Source organism: Haliotis rubra, unplaced genomic scaffold (assembly GCF_003918875.1).
Source record: "Haliotis rubra isolate DU_JTF1 unplaced genomic scaffold, ASM391887v1 Scf351, whole genome shotgun sequence".
In the NCBI taxonomy this organism is placed as follows: domain Eukaryota; kingdom Metazoa; phylum Mollusca; class Gastropoda; order Lepetellida; family Haliotidae; genus Haliotis; species Haliotis rubra.
The window spans coordinates 1,097,097-1,122,830 of record NW_025767026.1 but is presented as its reverse complement, the minus strand read 5'-3'; the positions used below and the strand labels follow the sequence as shown (position 1 = coordinate 1,122,830).

The window sequence follows — 25,734 nt, the reverse complement described above, 5'->3', positions numbered from 1 at the left end:
ATTGGCCGAGGTCTGTCTTTCCGGATGTAATTGTAGCCTGGGATTTTAAAGGTGAATTTGGGTGATAATTTTGTTTCTTGTAGGAAAATTATTTGGGGCGAAATTTTGTTTTGGGCGATGAGTGCCTTAAGCTCATGCCCGTTTGCTCGAAGGCCGTTACAATTCCATTGCATCAGAGCCATGACTGCAGCAATTTTGAAGAAAACTTTATAAAAAGTCATGGGTGGGTGTGGTTGTATTGAAAAAACAGTTTTGCATTGGTTGGTGAGAGTTGAGGGGCGCAGTGGGTAGGGGTGGGGTTGTGGTACATACAATATATACAAAATGAACAATATATACATACAAAGTTGAAAAGATGAACATGAAATATTTACAAAACAAATTTGATGATGATTTGATGGTATTTACACTTAGTTGATTTGATTTTGATGGGGGGTATATACAGATAGGCAAGTAGTACTTGCAGTTTAGTGGTGGGGCGAGAGCCCGGAGTGCCTGTGGCTAGGCGCCCTTGGTCGGGACTTTTTGCGAAAGTCTTTTGCTTGCAATCGAGGTAGGGTTGGAGGAAAGATGGCGACGCCAGGGTCGGTCGATTGATGTGATCCGTCGATGCTGCTCCGTGATAATCAGCAACCAGCTCCAAAGAAGCTCAATCAGACAAATGAATGAATGAGCTGCTCAACATCGGCAGTATTTATATTCGGGATACACCCGAACCGGCCCCAAGCCGAACCGGCCCCTGGATATTTAACCCAAACCGGCCCCTGGATATTTAACCCAAACCGGCCCCACACCGGAACCGGCCCCTGGGTTAATTAACGGTAATCAGAGAGACAATTAATCAGACAGACATGAAGATTTCAATTAATTTATTATATATATACAGACATGAAGATTTCAATTAATTTATTATATATATACAGACATGAAGATTTCAGTTAATTTATTATATATATACAGACATGAAGATTTCCTTTTCCTTATTGTGCCATCCTGAAGCTACTTCTTAGTTATGAGAGATGTTATTAGAATAAGGGTCTGGGATGGAGTCTTGATGCCCTGTGAATATTCTGTCCAGATGTCTTGTATCTGCTGGTTAAATGCCCTGGTCTTCCGCGATTGGTGGCGTGACAGTTGACCCCAGGCCAGCAACTGTGGTACCTGGGGTACATACAGGGCTTCTTTGTGAAGGAGGTTCACCAAAAGGAAGAACTGAAGGTTCTTTTTGCCGGCCGCCTGGTTGACCTTCTTGTGCCATCCTGAAACAGAGAAATAAAAAGATTAGACTCACATAACATCAGAAATTGTTATATGGCAAACTGTAAACGCAACTTAGTGTTAAAATTTGGAAAAGAAAATTATATGAGCACTTACCTTCACAATCGTTGTTGGTCTTCACCGTCATGCCATACACGGACCAGCTGGTGATTGGCCAAACAGTTGAACAAAGCCAGGTGTTCTCTGCATAGGTGAAAAGGGGGTACAGGCTCGTGTCTTCTGTTGTGGCTTTGATGGCGGCAAACTGGTCAGGAATGTGGGGGTGATGCAAGTAAGGCAATGCCATCAGCTTCTTGAGATTGTTCTATAGGATTCGTGTCCTTTGTGGAATTCGTTCTGCAAATAAACAGAATATTTAGGAATATATATGACATATGAACTACATGAGTTTGCTTATTATTGTCTCACTAGTAACGCACTGGAATATACTTACATCAAGACCAAGGGCTTGCACTTTTCTCCGGATGGCCTGCTCCCAGTGAAATAAGCATCCTCTGATCTCGACCATGGGTAGTAGCCCTCGGACGGCCTGCCATACCTCGCGCTCGGAGTCAGCCATCACCCGCTTGACACACAGTGACTCCAGCCCTCCCATTTCTTCTGCAAGGGTAGAGAACACCAAAAAAAGATTTTTATTTATTTATATATCTATAAATGACCGATTTTGTTTTAATTTTCTTAATGCGAAATTTAGAGTAGATTGTCATAGAAAATGTTCAAAAGCAACTTACCCTCCTGTAATCAATTTCTTGACGACGGGACATGAAAGCATATGCCGTTGGGACTTGTTTCATCTCTCCGTTTTCGCCTAGGATGAAGACATGAATGGTATATAGTTGTTTGAAAGGTTGTCTGACAACTCTATAAATCCCGTCCATATACCATGTTTTGGCTTTCTTCATCAATTGCAGTTGTTCCGTTGTAGCAAAGATGAGTTGTCTTGCTCCCGTACAACTCACATCTCCCCGCCAAAACTCGCTCGGGAAGTGGTGGGACTGAAACTGTAGAAATAAATAGTTTTAGAACAATGCTATAGTGTCTACACATAATATCTATATATCACTAATATACAACATCTACATATATATTTAAAATGATTGACACAATCAACAGAGAGTCAATTTCACTCCTACATGTTTCATTGACTTTGACTTCTTCACGGAGCAAAATAATGTAATAATAATTTATCATTGATTACCTCATAATCCAAATCTAAAGGTTCTGCTGGTCGCATTGCCTGTCGGGAACGGTTCACTCTCTTGCATAGGACTGTCATCGATGACAAGGCAGTTGATGAACTCACGAATTCAGTTTGCAGTCTTTCCTAAATTATACTCTGTGTAATATCGATTTTTGAAAATATATTAATGTCGATGAGAGGCAAGTGAACATGCAAGTGCTGCTGATCACGGAGATCTCGTGGTAGAGGACATTTTATGTAATTCTTTTAAGAATCTTAAAGATCAATTGCAAAACAATACTAAAGTAAAACGTGTACTTACATTTCGTTGTATCGGATCCACAGAACTGACACATTAATTCAATACAAGAATAGCACATAAATCCAATATAATGAATTCACGTTTCACATTTGTTATGCCCAAGTTTCCAGTAACGAAAAATAATGTCGTCCTTCATCTTTTCGCATGTTTCCATGTGTGGAACATTTGTCAAGATTTTCAACACACATTAACCACCTTTCACAGAGTGAATTCTGCTAACATTATGAAAACTAAAACATTCTTCAGCTCCAAAATTAAACTGTTATTTTACGCACGTCTCACTGAGCGATTAAAGCGAATGTGTTGTTTTAATATTTCTTTGAACGGATTATCGTGAGCGAATTAATGTACATGTTGTTTTAAGCGTATGCTCTTACTTGACACTGATTCTGGGTTATGTTATCTGTCTGTGTTGTCAGTTATGTCTATGTTTTATAAAAACAAATATATCGTTATCTTTATCCATTAAAGATAATTACCACCGAACCATCGTTACCGTTAATTAACCCAGGGGCTGGTTCGGGTGCGGGGCCGGTTTGGGTTAAATATCCAGGGGCCGGTTCGGCTTGGGGCTGGTTCGGGTGTATCCCCAAACAAGTGACACCTTCAACTCAATTAGCCCTAAATAGTTTGCACTACTGCATCCCTTTGGTTCATGTCGCACCGTGTATAAACGTGTGGAAACAACCTCAGATCAGAGGGATACTTGCCCATGAAAGGTAGGGGAATATCGAGTTTCTTTGCAAATATCGAGTTAAAAGGGTAGTTTTGCTGGTTGGGACCATGGAATTATATCGAGATATCCGAAATATCGAGACAACCGTATCGAGTTAAAAGAGCTTGAATAATGATAAATTATGAAGGATTTTGCCGGGACCAAGATGTTATATCGAGACAACCGAGATATCGAGTTATCAGAGTTCGACACAACTGTGCTTGACTGTATTGTCTGACACCATACACCGATAGCCTGTCTTTGATCTTGCTGTAGAAACAAACGTTGGCAAATATGTATTTTGTTTAGTTCATCATCACTAGAAAGCAATTTAAAAGCGATTGATAAGTTAAAGAGCTGAAAGGAAATCCCCTGTCTATACTGTATATCTACCTCCCTATGATGGTCTACAGACTGGGCTCAGGATTTGTTTTCACATTTGCATACCATTCTTTTATGCAATATTATTACTGGTTGCTATAAACATGCCTTTGTATTCTGTCAAAATGAACACTTTCAGAAGAAATAAATGTGATTACCAAATATTTACAAACTTTATCAAGTTAATATTTACAAAAAAATACAAATCTTGGGAAGATAATATTTACGAAGCTTGTAATTATTATAAAAAGTTAGGATGGATTTTACCGCTTCTTCTTTTAGTTTCAATATCCCTCCAATTACCATCCATCTTTTCTTCTGTTTGAGTTCACATTGTACAAATACACAATGCTTGTTGCGTGGGACAAAACAGAACTGCGGGAACAAGCCGTACTCTAATGTTAACGGAGTGGTCTGCTCATCAACATAGTCATAATAAATTTCCTACCATTACACGTGTCATTGAAGCATAATTTATGCCATAATAATGTTCACTGATGATTTAAAGCTGCATATGAAGATGTGAAACATGTTACTGAAAAAATGGTTCCTAAATTATATTTTTCCATAAAATATGTTAAAAGTTATGGAATATTGCATACAGAGACGTTCCTCATCTTGGTGTATTGTATATTTGTTTCAGGATCTGTACATTATGATTGACATACTAATACCTCTATAGCAAAGGGAGATAATTAAGATGTCTGTATTTAGCCATACAAAACAATTTAGTAGTACAAATCATTGTGGCTACTTAGAAACTGACACCACTACATCTAAAATAATTGAACAAATCGACAATCTGTTGAATGCAATTCTAATTGCACCATAGACAGCCATGGACTAAGCACGAACAACAGATGTCACTATGTCAATTGCTGTCACTACCATGAGTCAAATAAACTGTTACCGACATAGAAACTAAAATAAACCTTAATTTAGTTGGGGCCTTTTTGAAACAAGATAGTTCAATAACGTCTTTTTTTGGTTCTTTGCCAAACATTTTCATATCAGAATACGAGCATGTTTACAACACAAATTACCTTATTCTGTGTGTCTGTGCCCAAAGTTGTTTGTTGCCTGAAGATGTGAAGATGGCCTGCTTATATACTAAACACCTTTGTCTAAATGTGTAATATAATATACACATTGATTATTTTATGAATGCTGTATAATTGTTTATCACCTGGACTGGAGTATGATGTTTCCAAGAACTACAGTGAGCACCGTTGGCCACTCTTAAAGGTTAAGCCTTTATCCGCTTTTTTTTATGGCAGAAAATTAAGTTCCGCTTTTTTGGCCAGTTCCACAATTACATACACCCAGCAGAAGCACCCGATTTCGTTTGCTGTCGTAAGTGTGTAAGTTTGATGTAACCACGTGCTGTCCGTGGTTTTGACAGTGTGTGTGATTTGTGCCTTGCCTTGCCTCGCAAGTGTTGCCGCAATGTCGAATGCCTGTACTGAAACGTGAATGCCAGTCAACTTACACGAACTACCGGCGACTTCGTCTTCTTTTCATGGTCCCGAGAGACGGATTGTGTAAGTACTTGCCTAATTATGAACTTTGACGATGATGACTATGATATGCCCGGTGCAACACGGCCACGCTCGCAAGACGGGCGCCCTGTCCGGTTGTCGTCCAGGCGCAGACGCCCATTTGTCAGATTATGTTGTTGACATGAATTATGAACTTGATAAAGTAATGATTACTCGTTCAGAAGTAAGTGTAGGAAGTGCACATTCAACTAGTTGGTCCGTTTTGTCCAGACTGAGTGATAGGCAAACTGCCGAACTTGAGAAAGTGAAACGAAAACATGAACTTGATGAACTTAAGAAACAGTTAGAGGAAGAAAGAGAGATAGCTGTTCACATTAAGCATATGGAGGATAAAGCATCTGAAACTAAACATGAGTTAGAGAGAATGGAGAGGACTATCTAGAAAGAGAAAGAAAGTAGGATGTTACAGCTAACTAAAGAACGAAATTTAAGAGAAGCTGAGAACAAATATATAGAGGCAACCATAATTTCATCTATGATTGACAGTGGTGATCATGGTGATAGGATGAAAGAGCCAGATGTCAGTGAGACATCCAATCCCAGAGAAGTTACCACTGAGGTAACATACCCCAAGGAATTTATTGATTAATGTGCACCAATACCCTCCAATAGACATATCAAACATGAAATTGAACATTCAAATGTAGGCCAAAATCACAGCCTTAATCCAAGTGCTCACGTATTTGCACCCAGACAGAATGAGGATTTCCATGTTATTCCATCACCTGCTGATGTACCTCAGCCCCAACTTGCTTCAGGTGCTACCAGTGCTGATTTGCCCATGAATGCAATGCTGATTTCCTCTGTGTATGGAATGCCTAAACCTACTCTACCAGAGTTCAAGAGTGGTAAGGAACGAGCATTTATCTTACTGAAGATTGCACTTGAGACCTTAGTTGATGTACACCCTCACCTGACTGATTCATACAAGTATCAACTATTATTGGACAAACTTGGGAATAAACCAAGACAGCTTGCCGAGGCCTTCATGTTTCACCCTACTCCTTATACAAGAGCTGTGCAGGAGTTGCAAGGCACATGTGGTAGTGCAGGCCAACTGATTCAGAATGAGATAAGTGCCTTGCTTAACAGTCCACTGATTAAGTTTGGGGATTATGATGCCTTTGAGAATTTTTCCTTGCGTATACAGTCATTAGTTGGGATGTTGAAATCTATGCAGAGCGGAGCAGAACTGTATTGTGCGTCACATGTGTCAACTTTGATCACCAAGCTTCCCCATGGTTTGCGTGATAACTTTACAGAGTACTGTATCAAACAGGGACTGTATGATTCAGGTTCTACTGTATCATACAATTTGACCCATCTTGATCAGTGGTTACAGCTGAAATCAAGGGCCAAGAGATTATCTCATCAGGCAGTGCCTAAAAGTGACTCAAGTAAGCAAGTAAGTTTGAGAAGCGAATATATCGACGTACAGTTATCTCCAGCCAACACAATAAGGAAGCAAGTTCTGCTTCAACATTCTACACTCAACAAAATGCTTCAAATGGTAGACAACAGAGTCAACTGGTCAAACCAAAATACATGGGATACTGTCCTAAATGTGTATCGGCTATCGATGTGCTAGAAAACATAAACCAGAGGACTGTAACCTAAAGAGACCATGTCATTTCTGTAACGAGTTGCATCTTACTACCCTACATGATGCATACAGAAATATGACAGCACAGAAGATACTGTTTTCAAAGACATCTTCCCCGTCTGCACAAGTATATCTTGATCAGCCATCCAAGCCCTTAATACCATGTTGAAAGTCGTTGAAGTTACTTTGTATGGACAATGCCAAAGCATGAATCCCTGCGCGATCCTTGATGACGGATCCCAAAGAACTAGGATACTTGAATCTACTGTGAAGTTTCTTGATCTTGTGGAGATACCATTTTGCTTTCAACAATTAGGCGTGAGCCATATCTGTGTAGTGGCCAGTCTGTGAATCTCCAGGTATCTGAAAAGGATATGCCAGAAACAAGATACAATTTTGTCAATGCCTTCATGTCAAGTAACGTGTCTTTATCTGAATATACATACCCAGTGGCTGCACTACAGAAACAGTGGGCACATATCAGAGACTTACCTTTGCCAAATATTGACAGTGCTAAACCAGTAATTTTGATTGGTTCAGGCTTGGCTGAATTGATTGTGCCTCAAGAACCAGTTAGAAGGCGACCGAGTGGTTCGCCAATAGCTGTGCATACCAGACTGGGTTTGTCACTTCAAGGACCCCAAAATGTACAGAAACAAGTTAAGACCCAAGCAGTATTATTCACAGAGATGGAATCTCCTGGTCTTATGCGTCATGTTCAGGCATTGTAGAAAATGGATGTGATACCTTATCTGAATAAGGATGTGAAAAGGTCCAAGCAGGATAACCGTGCCTTGCATATTCTAGAAACCGACACTGAAAGATTAGAAGTGAATGGCGTTAACAGATATGCAACTCCATTGTTAAGATTTGATGATACAGTGTTTGATGCCTCAAGGAAAGATATAATCCCAACACTTCAACGCGTGGAGCGCCGTTTACTGAGTCATCCAGCAAAGGCAGAAATACACAGTGGTCTTATACACAACTTAGTTGAAGCTGGACTAGTCCGAGTTATTAGTGACGAAGAGGACAGGAGAACTTCTGAGTCATGGTGCATCCCTCATCATGTTGTGGAACACAATGATAAACACAGGTTGGTGTTTAATTGCTCCTTTGAACACAATGGTAAAAATCTCAACATGAAATTGCTACCTGGACCACAGTTAGGACCATCCCTACTTGGAGTTCTTATGATATTTCGACAGCATTCTGTTGATATTGCTTGGGACATAAAGACTATGTTCCATCAGGTGAGACTTTTGCCAAGGGACAGATTACTTCTTCGTTTTCTGTGGCGTGACATGAAATGCTATGGTGAACAGGATATTTATGAATGGCAGGTACTGCCATTTGGAACAACATGCAGTCCAGTTTGCGCTACTTATGCGTTACAGAGGCATGTGAAGGATCACAGCTCTGGGAAACAACATTTCAAGAGATCTGTTATGGAGGCTTTCTATGTCGACAACTGCCTTGACAGTGTGCCAACTAGTGAAGATGCCAGGACCTTGCTTCATTATATTGGGGAACTGTTGGATGATGGAGGATTTCATGTCAGACAATGGACCAGTAATGATGCTTCGGTTGTGCGAGATGTTCCATCCGAGGACCGTTCAGATTCATGCGAGATGTGGTTGAACAGAAGTGGAGATGATCAATCTGAGAGAACTTTAGGTTTGTTGTGATACATCAATACTGATGAGCTTGGTTACAAACAGAAGCTAACAGAATATGCCTCACTTACCTTGAGAGTGATTTATCGCATACTTGCAGGACAGTATGATCCTATTGGATTTTTGGCGCCCTTCTTAGCTGTAGCTTAGTGTATTGCTCAGGACCCATGGGCAGTCAAGAGAGACTGGGATGCAACTATTGAACAAGGTGCGATATACTGACTGACTGAGTATGGTCTTACGCCGCTTTTAGCAATATTCCAGCAATATCACGGCAGGGGACACCAGAAATGGGCTTAACACATTGTGCCCATGTGGGGAATCGAACCCGGGTCTTCGGCGTGACGAGCCAACGCGAGGTGCGATATATGACAGATGGATGACTTGGGAGTTGCAGCTTCTCAATGTCAGTGTTGTGCGACTTCCACGTTGTTTTTCTACATTGACAACTGATCCCGAAGGGACAACGCGGGAAATTCATATCATCTGTGACACGTCCGAGCGGACATATGGAGCTGTTGTATATATATGAGAACTGTTGATGGTGACTATATTCAAGTCGGATTTCTGCAAGCACGTATGCGAGTTGCACCTAAGCGTCAATTGTCCATGCCTAGGTTGGAGCTCTTGCTGGAGCTCAATTGTCAGATGTATTGTCTAGTGAACTTACATTGCCAATACACAGAATGTTTCTTTAAAGTGATTCAACAACAGTATTAACATGGATCAAATCTGACTCTTGCCCTTTCAAAGTGTTTGTGGGAACACGTATTACTGAGATACAAACCCTCACTGAATCCTCTCAATGGTGTTATATCAACACTGCATCTAATCCAGCATATGACTTGAAAGGCAGGAAATTAATAGACATAACTGATGAACAATCTAGATGGAGAAATGGTCCAACTTTCTTGCATCTACCTCATGACCAGTGGCCGAATGAATTTCAGCCGGACACTTTAGATGAAAGCGAATTGAAAACAAGGTGCTTGATGTCAAAATTGAATGGTTTAAATGTTGATCTGCCTGTTGATCATAACAGTTGTACAGAGTGGAACGATCTCGTCACCAAAACTATGGAGGTGCGTCATGGGGCGGCTGATAATGCTGAGACTAGGACACAAACTGAAATGCATCTCTTCAGCCTTGCTCAGTGACAGTACTTTCCAGATGAATTTACGGCATTGGAATCTGGGAACCACTTACCTTCCAGTAGTAGGTGGTTGAAGCTTGATCCTGTATATGATTCAACACACAAGGTTATCCTTGTTGGCGGAAGACTGAACAGATCTGAAGACATACCTGGTGACTTGAAACACCCTGTAGTGTTAGATCCAAAGCATACCATAACCAAGCTTCTAATAAAGGAGTATGGTGAACGTCTTAAAACACTATAGGCCAGAGTGGGTGCTTGCAGAAATGAGGAGAACATTCTGGATCATACATGGAAGAGAGGCAATTCGCAAGTATCAGCGCAAGTGCACTACATGCCGGAAATGGAGAGCCAAGCCAGAGGCTCCCAAGATGGCTGATTTACCGTCAGCACGACTTCGATTATTCAAGCCGGCATTTTATTCCACTGGAATAGACTGTTTTGGTCCTTTGATTGTGAAGGTTGCTCGGAGATTGGAGAAGAGATTGGGCATTCTCTACAAATGTTTGACAACTAGGGCTGTTTATCTCGACATTGTGGAGAAAATGGACACAGATTCATTTCTGATGTCCCTTAGACGAATCATATCAAGACATGGCAAGCCTTATGAACTGTTATGTGACGGAGGTACAAATTTCCGAGGTGGCCAGAGAGAGCTTGAAGAAGCATGGTTTGCAATGACTCCTTCCCTGATTCAACAGCTGGCAAAACAGAAAATCTGTTTTCGGTTTAATCCACCTAGTGCTCCACACTTCGGTGGTGCATTGGAACGGGAGATTAAGTGTATAAAGGATGGACTTAAGGTAACTTTGGGAGATCAATCAGTCACTGAGCCTGTACTTCAAACAGTATTTGCTGAAGTTGAAGGCATTTTGAACTCTAAACCATTAGGTTATGTGTCTAGTGATGTGCGTGACATCGATCCCATTACTCCCAATGTGCTGCTAATGGGACGCCTGGATCAATCCCTTCCACAAGGGGTCTACCCCGCCAGTGAAATCATAGGGCGACGCAGGTGGCGGCATCGTCAAATCCTTTCCGATCACTTTTGGAAGCGCTATTTGAGACGTTACTTGCCAGAAATGCAGTCAGGGAGCAAATGGGTTACTGATAAGAAGGATCAGAAAGACATTGACTGTAACGATGTAGTGATGATTGTTGACCAACAAAGTGTAGGTGCCACATGGTTAGTTGGAAGAGTGTCCAAGATCCATCCGAGTTGTCACGGAAGAGTTCGTGTTGCCACAGTAACTGTGGGTGACCGTGACATTACGCGACCAGTCACACGTCTAATCAGACTCCCAAGATGCCCAGATGATGATGATTAACTGCCTATGAACTGTGACCTAATAGTCAATTTGCTAATGGCTGACCTAGTTTTGGTGCCATTGAACAGAACTGACAGTAATGCTTGATGATAATTTATAACTATGTCTGAGGAGTAATTACTTTCTTATATTTTTTTTGTCAGAAAGTAATGAATTATATTATTTTGAATTTTAATTATGAGAAGAAAATTAAGCCTTTTCCGCTTTTTTGGCCAGTTCAACAATTACATATATACACCCAGCAGAAGCACCCGATTTCGTTTGCTGTCTTAAGTGTGTAATTATGATGTAACCACGTGCTGTCCGTGGTTTTGACAGTGTGTGTGATTTGTGCCTTGCCTTGCCTCGCAAGTGTTGCGGGAATGCCTAATGCCTGTACTGAAACGTGAATGCCAGTAAACTTACATGAACTACCGGCGACTTCGTCTTCTTTTCAATGGGTCACAACACCCATAGAGATGCATCTCTTTTTCTTGAGGTTAGCTAAGTGTGTGCATGTATATGTAAAGAAATACAATTCTCAAACTGAAATCGTTTACACAGGCTATTCCTGTGTATGAGATAACTGAATGCCATGGTACGTAACAATCAACAGTGTTGATGTGTTGAATATGTAAATGCCCTTATATGCGGAAATTGATAATAATTTCGAAAAAACGATTTTGTAATTCCTTCTTGTGATTTTTATTTTATGTAGGTACAGTTCCTTTGACCATATAACACAACAGTGAAGATTTCGGTCATTATTACAGAAACTGTAATCTTAAGTTAATGTAAGAGGCCAGTATGGGTGATTGTAAGTACATTTCACTGCATATTGTAGACAGTATGAGACTCTTGCAGTTGTCAATTTCTGTGATCTGTGTTATCAAATACATAAAACTATTTCCAGCAATGGCTCACTGAGGTTCATCCAGAGAAGATAAAACCGGTTATTAATAACGAAGTATTCGTTGGAACATAATACTTTAGCCTTTAATGCTAAGGGGTTTTTTTGTTTCTCAATTACAGTTTTGCTGTGATCACACGTTGCTAATCGCACTCGGAGAGCTACAATGAAGATACAAAATATGTATCCAATCGTAAAATATGTTTCACATCACGCACGTGCGACAGATGGCTGTGCAAAACTACAGTTGAGCTTCTGCTCTGTTGATTATTGTTCAATAATATATATAAATAAAATCAAGTAGATTTTCTCGTTGACTGGTGATTTGGCGTCATACAGTTTTTCGCTGACCCAAGATATTGTCAGTTTCGTGTCGTTTGCTCCTCAGTTCACACAGCACACAACTGAAATCGGTTTCTTATGTCCTCACTTTTAAAATACAAATCAAACAGTTATTAATACGTCTACATACGTTTCTATTGTTTTTTGTTGTTGTTGTGTTTTTTATGATATTCCAGCTGTATGGCGACAGTGCGTAAATGATCGAGTCTGGACCAGACAATCCATTGATCAACAGCATGCTTATCTATCTAGGCAATTGGGATACGACAATTTTCGTCAACTAAGTCAGTGAACCTGACAACTTGATCCCGTTAGTTGTGCCATATACCTTGAATATTGCTGAGTGCGGCGTAAAACTAAACTCACTCACGTTAGTTGTGTCCTACGACAAGTAGGTATACATAATAGTCAGAACAAGGATAATGTGCGTCCCTGACCAGTAATATCCCCTGAATGACAAGCAGAATTGGTCTTCAGTAACCCATGCTTGTGGTAAGAAGCGACTAACGGGATCGGATAGTCAGATTTGCTGACTTGGTTGATGAACGTCATAAATACTGGATTGTCGGGTACAGACTCGAATAATTACTGCCCGCTGTCGTATGGCTGAACTTTTGTTGAGTGTGACTTTAAACAATAAACAAATACCGTTTTAACATATTTTATATTCGAACTTACACTTTCTCAGTAAGCAAAACAACTGGTTGTTATTGCTTCCATACAACTAGTAGTTTGTGAGTGAGTGAGTTAATATTTTACGTCACATCGGCAATATTTCAGCCATATCGTGACGAGAACATTTTACATTGTATTGGAATATGTATATATTATAAAACCTGTCATCGAAGGACAGTAAAACAACTAGAGTATCACAGATATATATATGTAAAACTAGTAATTGAATCTAAAACATTTTAACCATAGGGGACAACACAATCTAAAAATGGGCTATTGATCACTAACAACTGAAGGTAGATCACCATACTAGGGACCATGGGGACTTACAGTACATTTGCTTCCTGCATGGGCCCTAGCTGGATTTATATCATCCCCTCAGCCGTTAGCAATTAAGATATATCTAGCCATACATTAAAATTACACATATTCTACGATTAAAAAACGGAAAGTTGAAATTTACTTTGAATGTTATGGGACTTACGTACCCTCTCAGGAGGACAATAATTTTACAGTACTTTAACCCCCCTCGAGGATACAGCCACTAACAATCTATGTTACTAATTCAAACTTCCAATCATAAAATATTTATCTATTTACAAATCTGTTAACAAATTTAATTCTTTTAAAAAAGCAATAATTAAATGAGGACTTATATTAGTAAAAGATCCTTCATAGTTCGATTTGAAATAGATATCCCTTGTGATGGAGTACTCAACACAGTCAAGCAAGACATGCTTGACCGTGATTCGTTCATCACAAGGGATACAAAACGGAGGATCCTCACCTTTTAATAGGTACTCATGCGTATATCTTGTGTGGCCAATACGACATCGTCGTATGATGACCTCTTCAAATCTGGACTGACAACCCAAGTAAGTGTAACCGATATAGGGTTTTATTGCATGTAATTTATTGATACCTACTTGGGTGTCCCACTTCTTTTGCATCAGATCACGGATATAAGATCTTATAGCAGCTTTGTAATCAGAGTATGGGATCAGAAGTGGTGTCACAGATTTGTTGAGTGCTGCCTTAGCAGCAATATCAGCCATTGTGTTCCCAGAAATGCCAACGTGGCTGGGTAACCAACAAAAGACGATGTCGCATTGGCCAGTAGCAAGTTCATTGTACAATTCAATAATTTCTAATAAAAGTGGATGTTTGCAAGAAAGATTTTTAATAGCCTGAAGACACGAAAGAGAATCTGAAAAGATGATATATTGTTTATATTTACGGTGTTTATTAATATATTTAAGAGCTGTAAGTATTGCGTTTGCTTCTGCTGTGAAAATTGAACTGTCATTGGGTAGTCTGGAAGATATTGTTTTGGACCCAATGACAGTGGCACAAGCAACCGCGCCACCATCCTTGGATCCATCTGTATATAAGGATTTATAGGTATTATATTTATTTCTTAATTGACTAAATTCTTGTTTATACTGTAAATCATTAGTTTCGGATTTTTTAAATGTTGTTAATGTTAAGTCAACGTCTGGCCTCACCAATTGCCAAGGAGGAGAAGAAAAGACGAGAAGGAGAAATATTCTCCAGCTCAATGCCAGCAGCAGAAAGGAATGGTTTAATTCTGTGCCCAAGAGGCGGAACAAGAGAAGGCTTTTTGTTATACAAATCCTCATAAAGAGGAGTGAAGACACAGTTAAATGCAGGGTTAGACTCGTTAGAATATAGTTTGGTAATATATTGTAAAGATAATTTAATACGGCGTTGGGAAAGAGAAGGCTCATCTGCCTCAACATAGAGACTATCAACTGGAGAAGTTCTAAATGATCCAAGACAGAGTCTTAGACCTTGGTGGTGAACAGAATCAAGTAGTTGAAGGTTGCTTTTACAGGCTCCGCCATATACGATCGAACCATAATCAAGTTTAGATCGTACCAATGATCGTATAAGTGAAGGAGGGTAGTTTGATCCCTCCCACTTTGAGTTGGAAACAACTTTCAACAAATCGAGTGCCTTCAGGCATTTGGCTTTAAGTGATTTAATATGCGGCAAAAAGGTTAAATGGGAGTCGAAAATTAGACCTAAGAATTTGGCCTCCTTAACAACTTTGATGGGAGTGCCATTTAAAGATAATTCTGGATCTTTATGCGGCTTATATGTTCTACAAAAGTGTAGACAATTAGTTTTGGACTTAGAAAATTTAAAGCCGTTTTCAAGACACCATTTATTTATTTTATTTAAACACAACTGCAATTGCCGTTCAATAGTATGCATATTTTTACCACGACAAGAAATATTAAAATCATCCACAAAAAGTGATCCATCAATTGAATCGTTTAAAACCTTGGATAAACTGTTTATCTTGATACTAAACAAGGTGACAGACAAAATACTGCCTTGCGGGACACCTTGATCCTGATTGTAATGGTCAGACAGGGTTGAACCCACTCGGACTTGAAATTGCCGGTCATTTAAAAGTTGGATATAAATTGAGGCAAACGGCCTCGTAATCCAAAGTCATGTAAATCTTTTAAAATCCCATGTTTCCATGTCGTGTCGTATGCTTTTCTAAGTCGAAAAGATCGACACTGCATGTTGTTTATTAATTATGGCATTTTTTACAAAAGACTCTAAACGTACTAAATGATCGATGGTACTACGGTTTTTACGGAAACCACATTGTATATTAGTTATAAGGTTATTGGTTTCCAAGTACCAAACAAGTCTATTGTTGATCATACGTTCCATGGTTTTGCAAACGCAGCTTGTCAGTGAAATTGGTCTATAATTAGAGGGATCAGTATGATCACGTCCAGGTTTAGGGATGGGCACAATAATAGCATCACGCCACGACGAAGGGAAATGTCCAGTTGTCCAAATGTCATCAAAAATATGTAACAGTGTCTCCAAACATGACTCTGGCAAGTGCTTCAGGAGTTGATAATGTATGTTATCAGCTCCAGAAGCAGTATCGTGAGCCTGATCAAGAGCAGTATGAAGCTCATGTATCGAAAAGGTTTCATTGTAGTCTTCCCCATTATCTGAATTGAAATTAATAGCTTTCTTTTCTTGCTGTTTTTGATATTTTTGGAATTCAGGTACATAATTTGCTGAGGAAGAATGTTTGGCCAACGTCTCACCAAGTTTATTTGCAATATCTGATTTACTAGTCAATAATTTGTTCCCATCTTGTAGATGGTGTATGCTAGATTTAGAGCCCTTACCCTTGATTTTCTGGATCATATTCCACACCTTTGATATAGGTGTGCGCGAATTAATTTTCGATATATAGTTTCGCCAAGATTGACGTTTACTGTGCTTGAAAGTACGTCGTGCTTTGGCGTTTAAAATTTTAAATTTGTCCAAATTGTGGACCATAGGATGGCGACGGAAATAGTGCTCCGCTTTCTTCCGTGCCTTCCTTGCCTGTTTGCAGTCATTGGTAAACCATGGTTTTCGTACGTGAAGAATTGCAGAGGACTTTGGGATACATTCGTCAGCTATGTTATTTAGTTCATCTGAAAAACCTTTCATGGCATCAGGAATATCATTAAAAGTTCAGGTTTGAGTTTGTCAGCACAGAGAGCTTCATATAAAGGCCAGTTAGCCTTTTAAAAATTCCATCTTGAATATGGAGGAACATCAGATGGATTCACAGGTGTCAGTATTGTTGGGAAATGGTCACTTCCACAGAGGTCGTCGTGGACTGACCATTCAAATTCACTCAATAGGTTAGAATCAGTAATAGACAAATCAAGAGCTGAATATGCCTGTGCCAGGATGTAAATACGTAGTTGAGCCGTCATTATAAATGCATAAATCATTATGTGAAATGAAATCCTCCAGTAATTTACCTTTGGTGTTTGTATGAGTGCCACCCCAGAGTGGGTTGTGGCCATTTAAATCCCCCATGATTAAACAGGGTTTAGGTAACTGATCATAAAGAGCTTGCAGATCAGCCAATTGAAAGAGATGACGAAGGTGAAATGTATAAAGAGCACAAAGTAAATGCGACGTGCAAAGTAAGCCGTACTGCTACTGCTTGGAGATTTGTTTTAAGTGTAACTGGGCTATGTATTACATGGTGCTTTACCAGTATAGATGATCCTCCAGTGGCCCTATCGCCAGGAGGAGAAAAACAATGATAGGCATTATAATGACGTATATCAAAATTATCAGTCTGCTTTTAAGTAAGTTTCCTGTAAGCAGAATGCTGACGGGTTAACGTCCTGGACTAATAGTTGTAGATCGTTAAAATTTGTTCTCAGTCCTCTACAATTCCATTGTATTAAAGGTGACGAAGTTATGACTTAGGCGGATGAACAGGTGATCGACCCCTCACCTTTCGTGAAGGTGACAAGCTATGTGTCCGACAATGGCTGGTGTCTGACACATCCATCTCATCAAGTGATCCAAACTTATTAAACAGCTGGACCTGATTCTTAGCCCCTTTAGGGGTTCTACCACTTTGGTTCCTTTTTGAAGTGTCAGTTTTAGATTTAGGTCTATTTTTCGCAATATGTTTCACAGTTGTTTCTGATGTAGACTGCTGAGCTGGTTGTGATGACGGCTGTGTCTCACAGAAAGACGAATCCTTATCACAAGATTCCTGAGAATGAAGAACCGTTTGTGAGCTAGAGGTCTCTTTTGAAGGCGTCACTGTGACTGCAGCAGATAATAATGTAGGGGCAGTTGTCTTCGCCCATGTGTAATCGGTCTGGCAAGCTATGGTTTTAAGGGAGATATTTTGGGGCTTTGATACCGCAAGTGGAGCGGATGCAACATGTGCAAATGTTGGCCCAGGTTGTTCTTGCGCAAGAACGATTCTCTTCGCTTCTAGAAAGCTTATATTACGGTCATGCTTGACTTGTGAGATTTTAGACTGCAATTTCCACGAGGGACATTCCTTGGAAGAGGAGGGATGGTTACCCGAACAGTTAACACAAGAAGCAGATTTATCACATAATTTGCTATCCTCGCAAGTTCCACTACATCGATGGCAAGCAGCAGGATTTCGACAGGATTTTGATCCATGACCGTATTTCTGACAATTGTAACATCTCAAGGGATTAGGGATGAAAGCATTCACCCTCAGGTTACAATAGCCAGCTTTAAGTGATTCTGGACGATTTGGCAGACCAAATGTAAACAAATAGGTGTTAGTATTTACAATGTCATTGTTTCTTTTGAATGTAAAACGTTTTACATCAGTGACTCCTTGTGATGTCAATTCTGACAGAATTTCTGTTTCAGACATGTCCGAGAGGCAACGTATGGCATCACGGACAATGCCTTTACTGAAGTTCAATGTCCTGTGAGGGAAACCTGAACAGGAACATTAGCTAGTGTTTTAGTTGAAAGAAGAATTTTTGATTGTATTTGTTTTCTACAATCAATCAAAAGGCAGCCAGAACGGAGCTTTTTAACTGCCTTCACCTCTCCAACTAAACCTTCAATACCCTTTGCTATGGCAAAAGGATTCAACTTGAGGGGATTTCCATCTGTGGCAGACATGACCAGAAATCTAGACCAGTTCTCTGGATTCAGTTGAGGCGTTGAAGCCCCTTCATCCTCTGATGAGAAGGAATCTTCAGGTTCATGTGAACGTTTTTGTAAGGGGTGCCATGTTAGTAGTAAGTATGTTTCATCCATCTGGCTCCCCACCCACCATGGAGTGACAACAAGGACGATGCCTTACATCTGTGGATCTCCAACAGATGGCACCAAGGATACCAGATGGATATACTCAAGTAGAAAAAATATCTTGAAAAGACATATTCTACCAGATTGGCCCATGAGCCATCGCCTTCTGGGCATTGAAGACTCAAGGCAAAATAATAAATCTATATTGAACATTTTGCAAAGAGTAATTTTGAAAGAAATTAAGGCCAAGACAGTTCTTTGAAACGTTAATGAAGTAGTTATAGATATATTCAGTACAATTTCAAACACAATATTCAAGGATGTCATCTTGGATGTCAAGGATGAAATATAGGCTAATAGTAACCAAGTCATTAGAAACCCCTAAGTGTATAAACTGCAGGTAAAATATCTGTGTTTTATGCCGATTTTCGTTTTGATAGATCAGCGTCAGCAACCATAAAAGAGAAAATCCAAAAACCGTTTTGTAAGTCCCGCCGAACTCTAACAAGTAGTCGTTTTCTAAAGGGTTAAATCCGTTCAGTCGTCTCGCGTTTGATTGGACGGTCATAGGAAGCTCAAAGGTTAGCTGACGCGACCTTCTACTAAGGTTTGTTAGACTCAGTATAGCAGTGTAACAAATAATACTGAGCCTAAGTTTACTTAGTCTGACAAAAATGGCGGACTTTCTTTACTGTTTCCTCTTACACAGTCAGCATAGCCGATGATTACAAACCAACTATTCCACAATTAATGATTTACAGGAACAAGAAAAGAGGAGAAACAGTTAATTTACATTAATTTAAAACATCCGCAAAATATAAATGTCCCTCCATCCAAAATGGCAGGCAACAGACAGTTTTTTGCAAATGGAGCTCCATGACAAAGTAAGTAAGTTATGGTTTCACGAAGCAAGCTTTACTAAAGTTAACTCTAACTCCCATTCTTTAAAACTGCACTAAAGTTACCTTAGTGATTTACGATCACCTTAGTGCTTTGTGAAAGGAGGCCCTGATCAATACTGATTGGAAATGCACGTACTATTTAGCAAAATAAGTCCAGGACAATAATCCTGTTAAAGTTTTGGATATTTTCAGTAATAAAAACTTTTGATTATTAGACTCAAGGGCAAGTGTGGCAGATAATCCAGATTTGTCTTTGGTAAGGGAGCAGTCATTATTTTATAATTATATTATTCAAGTGAACTGCATTTTTTCATTGTTTAATATTTTATAAAACCAATCAAATTATTGCAATTCAGTCACAATTTTGCCTAATTCGATTTCACAAATGTCAGATCAAATATTTTCTCTACATTTGCTTTAGAAAATACCATTTCAGCATAATTAATTTGTGAGGTTTCCAGGATAGTTGACAATACACAGGTTTCTGTTCATGAACTATTTTATTAGAAATTGAAAACTCATGGTGACACATTAATCGTCTTGTTTACAGTCCCCGTGGTAGTTATATTACAAATGACAAGTTACAGTATTGAATTTGGATGTCATGCCCAATGCCATAATGAAATATATCCATGGGCATTAATCGTGCAATAACCAACTTTTTTAAGATGAGTACGAAAACATATATTGACACATATGCTTTGAAAACCAAAATTACACGGATTAAAATGGTAACTTTAACACATTTACTGTGATTTCAACACATTACTGCAATCTGAGAAGGATACACAAAAACGTGAACTTCAACAATGCTGGGAAGTATGGTCACCCTGACTACCCAACAAATCTCTGATTGTAGACACTGACTGACTTTTAGTTTTAAGGCCGCTTTTAGCAATCTGATTGTCACGGCAGGGGACACCAGAAATGGGTTGCTCTGATTGTATGAACCACAACAGACCACTACACCAGTATATGTATCATGCGTAGCCAGTCTTGGACTCAAAACATCTGCCAGTCTCCTCCTCATACTGCTAATCAAGCATCGAATTATTAGCATCTGATTCCTCTGCCATTCCCGATACAGTGTTTGCATCAATACCTGTTTTTTCTTCTTCTTTTTTTTGATGAAGGCCATTTTGTAACTACATCCATGAATATTTGACGATTGGCAAAGTTAATAAAATGTCCCACGGAGTTGGGTATGTAGTGCAACTTCTCACTTTTGAGCTAGTAATGCAGAATAGCACCAATGACATTTTGTAATTATTACATTTCAGCAACTCTCCATCTTCTTACAGACGACAGATATCGTCACGAACTGTGACACAGTGTATCGTTTATTATTATTGTTTCCAGTGTGTGGTGTATGGTTACATATTGGAAAATGTGACTACATATGTAAAATACTGAGTCAGAAAAGAAACTTCACTAAATGTAATTTGAAAAATAATGAATAATTTTTCTCTGATGATACATCTATGTATCCGAAATGGGATCCCTATCTTTCGACTCTAGAAAAACGTTAGCAAAACCCACTCAAACCCATCCAGTCGTCGTGCAAATGACGTTAGTGCCAAATCAGGTTTTGCACGTGCAGTCGATCACGTGATCTTCGCATCGAAGTTTTCTTCATATACACGTGTTTGCATTGGCCTCAAGAATTGAAAAAAACACTTTTAAACCACAGTTCTAACGGTACTTGAAATGCCACGATTGTCAAATGTGCAACTCGAACGTGCCGTTGGCATGTTGCAAGCTGGAAGATCAGTTATTGACGTCGCAAGAGCAATGGGATGCAGCCGTCGTACTGTGTATGACTTGCGAGGTCGTCTACAACAAACTGGCACCACTTCTGATCGCCCAAGGTCGGGTCGTCCACGTGTGACGTCACGAACAGAAGACCGTCAAATCGTCCTACGTCACCTACGTGACAGATTTCTCCCGGTTACACGGACCAGGGCTGAGATGTTTAGAGGTCGACTGTCCTCACCGACCATTCGAAATCGGTTGCGGGCTGCCAATCTCCATTCTCGACGTCCATATCCTGTGCCAATATTGACGCCGTTTCATCAACGTCAACGTCTACTGTGGGCCCAACGTCACCTCCGTTGGACACAGAGAGACTGGAATCGAGTCGTCTTTAGCGATGAATCCAGGTTTACCCTCAGATAAGCGGACAGCAGGCATCGAGTCTGGAGACGACGTCGTGAACGGTATGCCCAATGTTGTGTACAGGAAGTCGACAGATTCGGGGGCGGAAGTTGCATGGTGTGGGGTGCTTTCTGTGGGAACAACCGTTCCCGTCTTCTGGTCATCCGTGGAAACCTCACAGCTGCTGCTTACCGCGACCAGGTGCTCACCCCTGAACTCGTTCCTTTCATGGCGGCTCATGGCCCAGGTCTACAGTTCCAGCATGATAATGCTCGGCCGCGATGTTGACACGACATTTCCTTCAAAACGCTGGAATCAACGTCATGGACTGGCCATCGAGGTCCCCTGACCTTAATCCAATAGAGCACGTTTGGGATCCATTTGGGAGAAGGCTTCGTGGTCTTAGGAACCAACCTCACAATTTGCAGGAACTTGGCGCTGCCTTGCAAGAGCAATGGCGCAGAATCCCCAACCAAGTGTTCACAAGCATCAGGCAGTCGATGAGGAGATGGTGCTTGGCAGTGGTGAATGCGCGGGGCGGCCATAAACGATATTGAACTGAGAAATTCCGCATTTTTATTGTTGTGACTTGACATTCTGTATACCCATGTTTTGGAACGGTGGTGTAGCCTCATGGAACTGATTATGGCACTGTCAGTGTATCGAGTACATCACACAGATCTCAGCAATGAAATAATAACAATTTAACCATCTTACCATCTCTTGTTCTTTTATAGTGCCCTGCAGAAAGAATGTGAAGTTTCTTTTTTGACTCAGTATAAATGCAATATCACAAATGATAAAGGGACAGGTGCTGTTGTCTTTTTTATTGAAGTCCGGAAACTACATACATGATTTACAAAGCACTTGTTTTGCACCTTCAGAATTTATCAAGGAGGGAGTCAATTTACGTCCGGTCTTTTAGTGAGGTAATACCATGGATGCTTGGGATGCCCCACATTTTCAATTACACTGTCCAGTGTAATATTCCAAGTTTTGGATTTGGGTGATTTCAGCTTTAAAGTTCCCAGGAGCATGCAGAGTTTCTTCTATCGCTTCAACGCTAGATGGTTTGAGTGGAGCAAAATACATCAGCTGAAATCAAAAGTACATCCTCAATACTCAGTGATCAAATATCAGAATTTCACAAGAAACATTTAGTCCCAAATATACATTGATATATTCCGGATTGGCGTATATGCGTAAGTTGCATTCAGCAATCGGGACGACATATCGTTAGGCTGTCCCCTATCCAGATCTGAAGGCTTCCTACAAATATATCAAAGTCATATACACAACACATCGAGCCGTGTAAAAAGGGTCACCTTAACAGGGTATTTTGCCAGAGCTCTGAAACACGCCCCCCTTCTGACCAGATTTGAGGATGTCAATGTCCTTCTCGAATGTCCATCTCAACTTGAGGTTGTACTCAACTGTAGATAAATCTGAAAAGGGGATGATGATTAATATATAATACATGATGTGATTGGTCTATGCTCATGGGTATCAACCATACTAGGTCCTAGTGGTCAACAGCTGAACAAACAATGAGGTGTGACTCTGAAGTGTTACCAACTAATAGTACAAATGCATTTACATGTGAATGCAATGTTTCTTAGAATTATTGACTCCTACATCTCCGTACCAGTTTCTTATATCTTTTAGAGTTAAAATTTAGACACACCGTTGAAAGGAAATGTTTTCTGGTCAATCATAAGTTCTTCGTCCCCAAAAGAAGTTTCCCACATGTCCTTAGGAATGTCGACGCCGAGTTCCTTGGCGTAGTCGCTACAGTGGTAGAGCGCCTGAGCGCTGTACTCATATCCACGGCTTGACAGATATTGTGTCAACTGGTTCCAACTGCAGGCTTTCTCAACATTAAGCACTGGAATTTTTACGAAAGGGACGTTATGAAAGCCACGACAGGTTAGACGTCTTGGGGAGACTGCTTGGTGTGTTCAATGTATTTACTCTTTCAATGTCTACCAACACCAAGTTTTGAATGACCGAAAACAAACATTGAAAGCCGCGGCAGCACAAATTGTTTGATGCATTAGATATATCTACATGCAGATCTTCAAGTAACAGAAAACATACATCCACCATTAGAAAATTCGAAATTAATATCTTCGTGTCCCTCTGGAATCCTTTTGGGCATGAAGAAACTGATCTACATATTTCTGTCATGTAAAGTGCTTTACTATGATAACAGTCGAAATATGACCGTGTTACCGCCGTGTCCTCATTTATACCAAACGCATCACAAACACATCTTTACACATATGGATTTATAGAACAGGTGTTCGCAATTCACAAACTAAAACATCATCCAAGAATTAAAAAAACTGAACCTAACCAAACACATTTTCGGTAAACGTAAAATATATGCCTGAACTTATCGTATCTTTCAAATTATTTGAAACTAAATACGAATTTCTAAATTCTGGGATTTTATGAAGTTCCATGCAACAAACATATAGGCGTAATATATACATAAAAGAGAGCAAAGCTACGTACAAAGTGTTTATCACTTGACTTACCAAGAACTACCCTTGGGTTCCCGAGCTCCTTTCAAACCAAAAACAAATAATTAGTAGGTATTGATATTGAACAAATCATGAGCTTTATGTACTTGTGTATGCTGATATCGCAGGTAAACAACAAATCTTAAGGGTCTGTGCTAGTATACAAAGCAAAGAACCCTCTTTAGAAGACCTGGTAGCATTTGTTTGTTTAAAGCCGCACTCAGCAATATTCCAGATGTATGGCGGCGGTCTGTAAATAATACAGTCTGGACATGACAATCCAGTGATCAACAACATGAGCATCGATCTGCGCAATTGGGATACGATGGTATGTGTCAAGCAAGTCAGCGAGTCTGACTACCAAGATAAATTCTAACCCAGATTCCTGGTCGCGTATTTGAGCCATGCTTTAATACTCTGTTACCCCATCAAGGGGACCTTTGTACATTTTAGAAGTGCATGTGAGAACAACTAGTTGAAACAATTTCACAAACCTTAAAGGAGAACAGAACACCGATGTCAGTTAGACTGTTTACTTTGTCCTTAATAGACAATATGTCTGAAGCTTCGTCCCTTTCTTCCTTGGGTGGCAGAGAGATGTCCACCCTGTATAGTAGAGCATCTCTATCACAGTTAGCTCCGAGAACCGACAAGGTGACGAGACCGAAGACGAACAAGAGCATCATGGCAATCTCGTTATTTCCAAGCGCTGAATGGTGGACTCTGAAATAGCTGAAATCACCAGACTTTTTAAACAAGACCAACGGCGAGAATTTCTTAGCGAATAGAAATTTGTTTAGATTGGAATTTCATAGAATATATTAAGGAATAAATGTCATGAGCAAAAAGTGCAAACAAACACCGCAGCGATGTATTATCATATATTTGAGACCGCCTCCGTGGTGTAGTGGTTAGAGCGTCCGCCCGGAGAGCGGAAGGTCGCGGGTTCGATCCCCGACCGCGTCATACCAAAAGACTTTAAAATATGGTACTTGTTGGTCCCTGCCTGGCACTCTGCATTAATGGGTACAACAAGGACTGGTCGCCTCGGAGTCAGTATAATGTGTCTGAGTGGGGTATTCATGCTTCACTGCGGCATGGTATCTCAGCGGGCTAGCACTATAAAAAACAGCTTTGGTCTGGGCTAGTACAAGCAGCCGCACATACACACGCATGCGAGTCGTTATATGAGCGAAATATTCTCAGGCACGACGTAAAATCCAATTTTACCTCACCTCACCTCACATATTTGTTTGTGAACTAATTGGTCATATTATCATGTCATCTTATGTCATAGCATGTCATATCATGTCTGCCATGTAGCTGGAATATTGCTGAGTGCGGCGTAAAACTAAATTCACTCCCTCATATCATGTCATAGCATGAAAGATTGTAAATATGGTAATATGGAATAATCGAATGCTCCTAAACGTCGTTTGATGAGC

General features: G+C 40.1%; 3 protein-coding genes across 3 annotated transcripts; 1 reads left to right on the top strand and 2 right to left on the bottom strand.

Moving 5' to 3' along the window:
• Positions 1 to 903: 903 nt before the first annotated feature.
• Positions 904 to 2,553, bottom strand: LOC124285076. The gene is made up of 5 exons (XM_046721220.1): positions 2,477 to 2,553; positions 1,998 to 2,279; positions 1,662 to 1,900; positions 1,375 to 1,574; positions 904 to 1,259 (listed from the first exon to the last, which is right to left on the bottom strand). The coding sequence occupies exons 1-5, from the start codon at positions 2,510 to 2,512 to the stop codon at positions 1,000 to 1,002; spliced, it is 1,017 nt and encodes a 338-aa protein (XP_046577176.1). The 5' UTR covers positions 2,513 to 2,553; the 3' UTR covers positions 904 to 999.
• Positions 2,554 to 10,085: 7,532 nt separating this feature from the next.
• Positions 10,086 to 11,195, top strand: LOC124285075. Its single transcript, XM_046721219.1, has one exon. It carries the CDS (start codon positions 10,086 to 10,088, stop codon positions 11,193 to 11,195), a length of 1,110 nt encoding a protein of 369 aa, XP_046577175.1.
• Positions 11,196 to 22,576: 11,381 nt separating this feature from the next.
• Positions 22,577 to 24,986, bottom strand: LOC124285090. Its single transcript, XM_046721249.1, has 5 exons — positions 24,784 to 24,986; positions 24,305 to 24,332; positions 23,449 to 23,649; positions 23,090 to 23,209; positions 22,577 to 22,859 (listed from the first exon to the last, which is right to left on the bottom strand). The coding sequence occupies exons 1-4, from the start codon at positions 24,973 to 24,975 to the stop codon at positions 23,091 to 23,093; spliced, it is 540 nt and encodes a 179-aa protein (XP_046577205.1). The 5' UTR covers positions 24,976 to 24,986; the 3' UTR covers positions 22,577 to 22,859; position 23,090.
• Between the last annotated feature and the right edge of the window lie 748 nt (positions 24,987 to 25,734).

Bases quoted from the DNA above. Each gene is read 5' to 3' on its own strand.
- LOC124285076 (XM_046721220.1), bottom strand. From the start codon at position 2,512: ATGCGACCAGCAGAACCTTTAGATTTGGATTATGAG. The intron at 1,901-1,997 runs TGAACATTTTCT...AAAAATCTTTTT, and splicing joins ACAGGAGGGTAAGTTGCTTT to TTGGTGTTCTCTACCCTTGC. The intron at 1,575-1,661 runs GTAGTTCATATG...ATAGAACAATCT, and splicing joins ACAATAATAAGCAAACTCAT to CAAGAAGCTGATGGCATTGC.
- LOC124285075 (XM_046721219.1), top strand. From the start codon at position 10,086: ATGGTGAACGTCTTAAAACACTATAGGCCAGAGTGGGTGCTTGCAGAA.
- LOC124285090 (XM_046721249.1), bottom strand. From the start codon at position 24,975: ATGATGCTCTTGTTCGTCTTCGGTCTCGTCACCTTGTCGGTTCTCGGA. The intron at 24,333-24,783 runs GTTTGTGAAATT...TTGGTTTGAAAG, and splicing joins GTGTTCTGTTCTCCTTTAAG to GAGCTCGGGAACCCAAGGGT. The intron at 23,210-23,448 runs GTGTGTCTAAAT...TCCCCTTTTCAG, and splicing joins GAAAACATTTCCTTTCAACG to ATTTATCTACAGTTGAGTAC.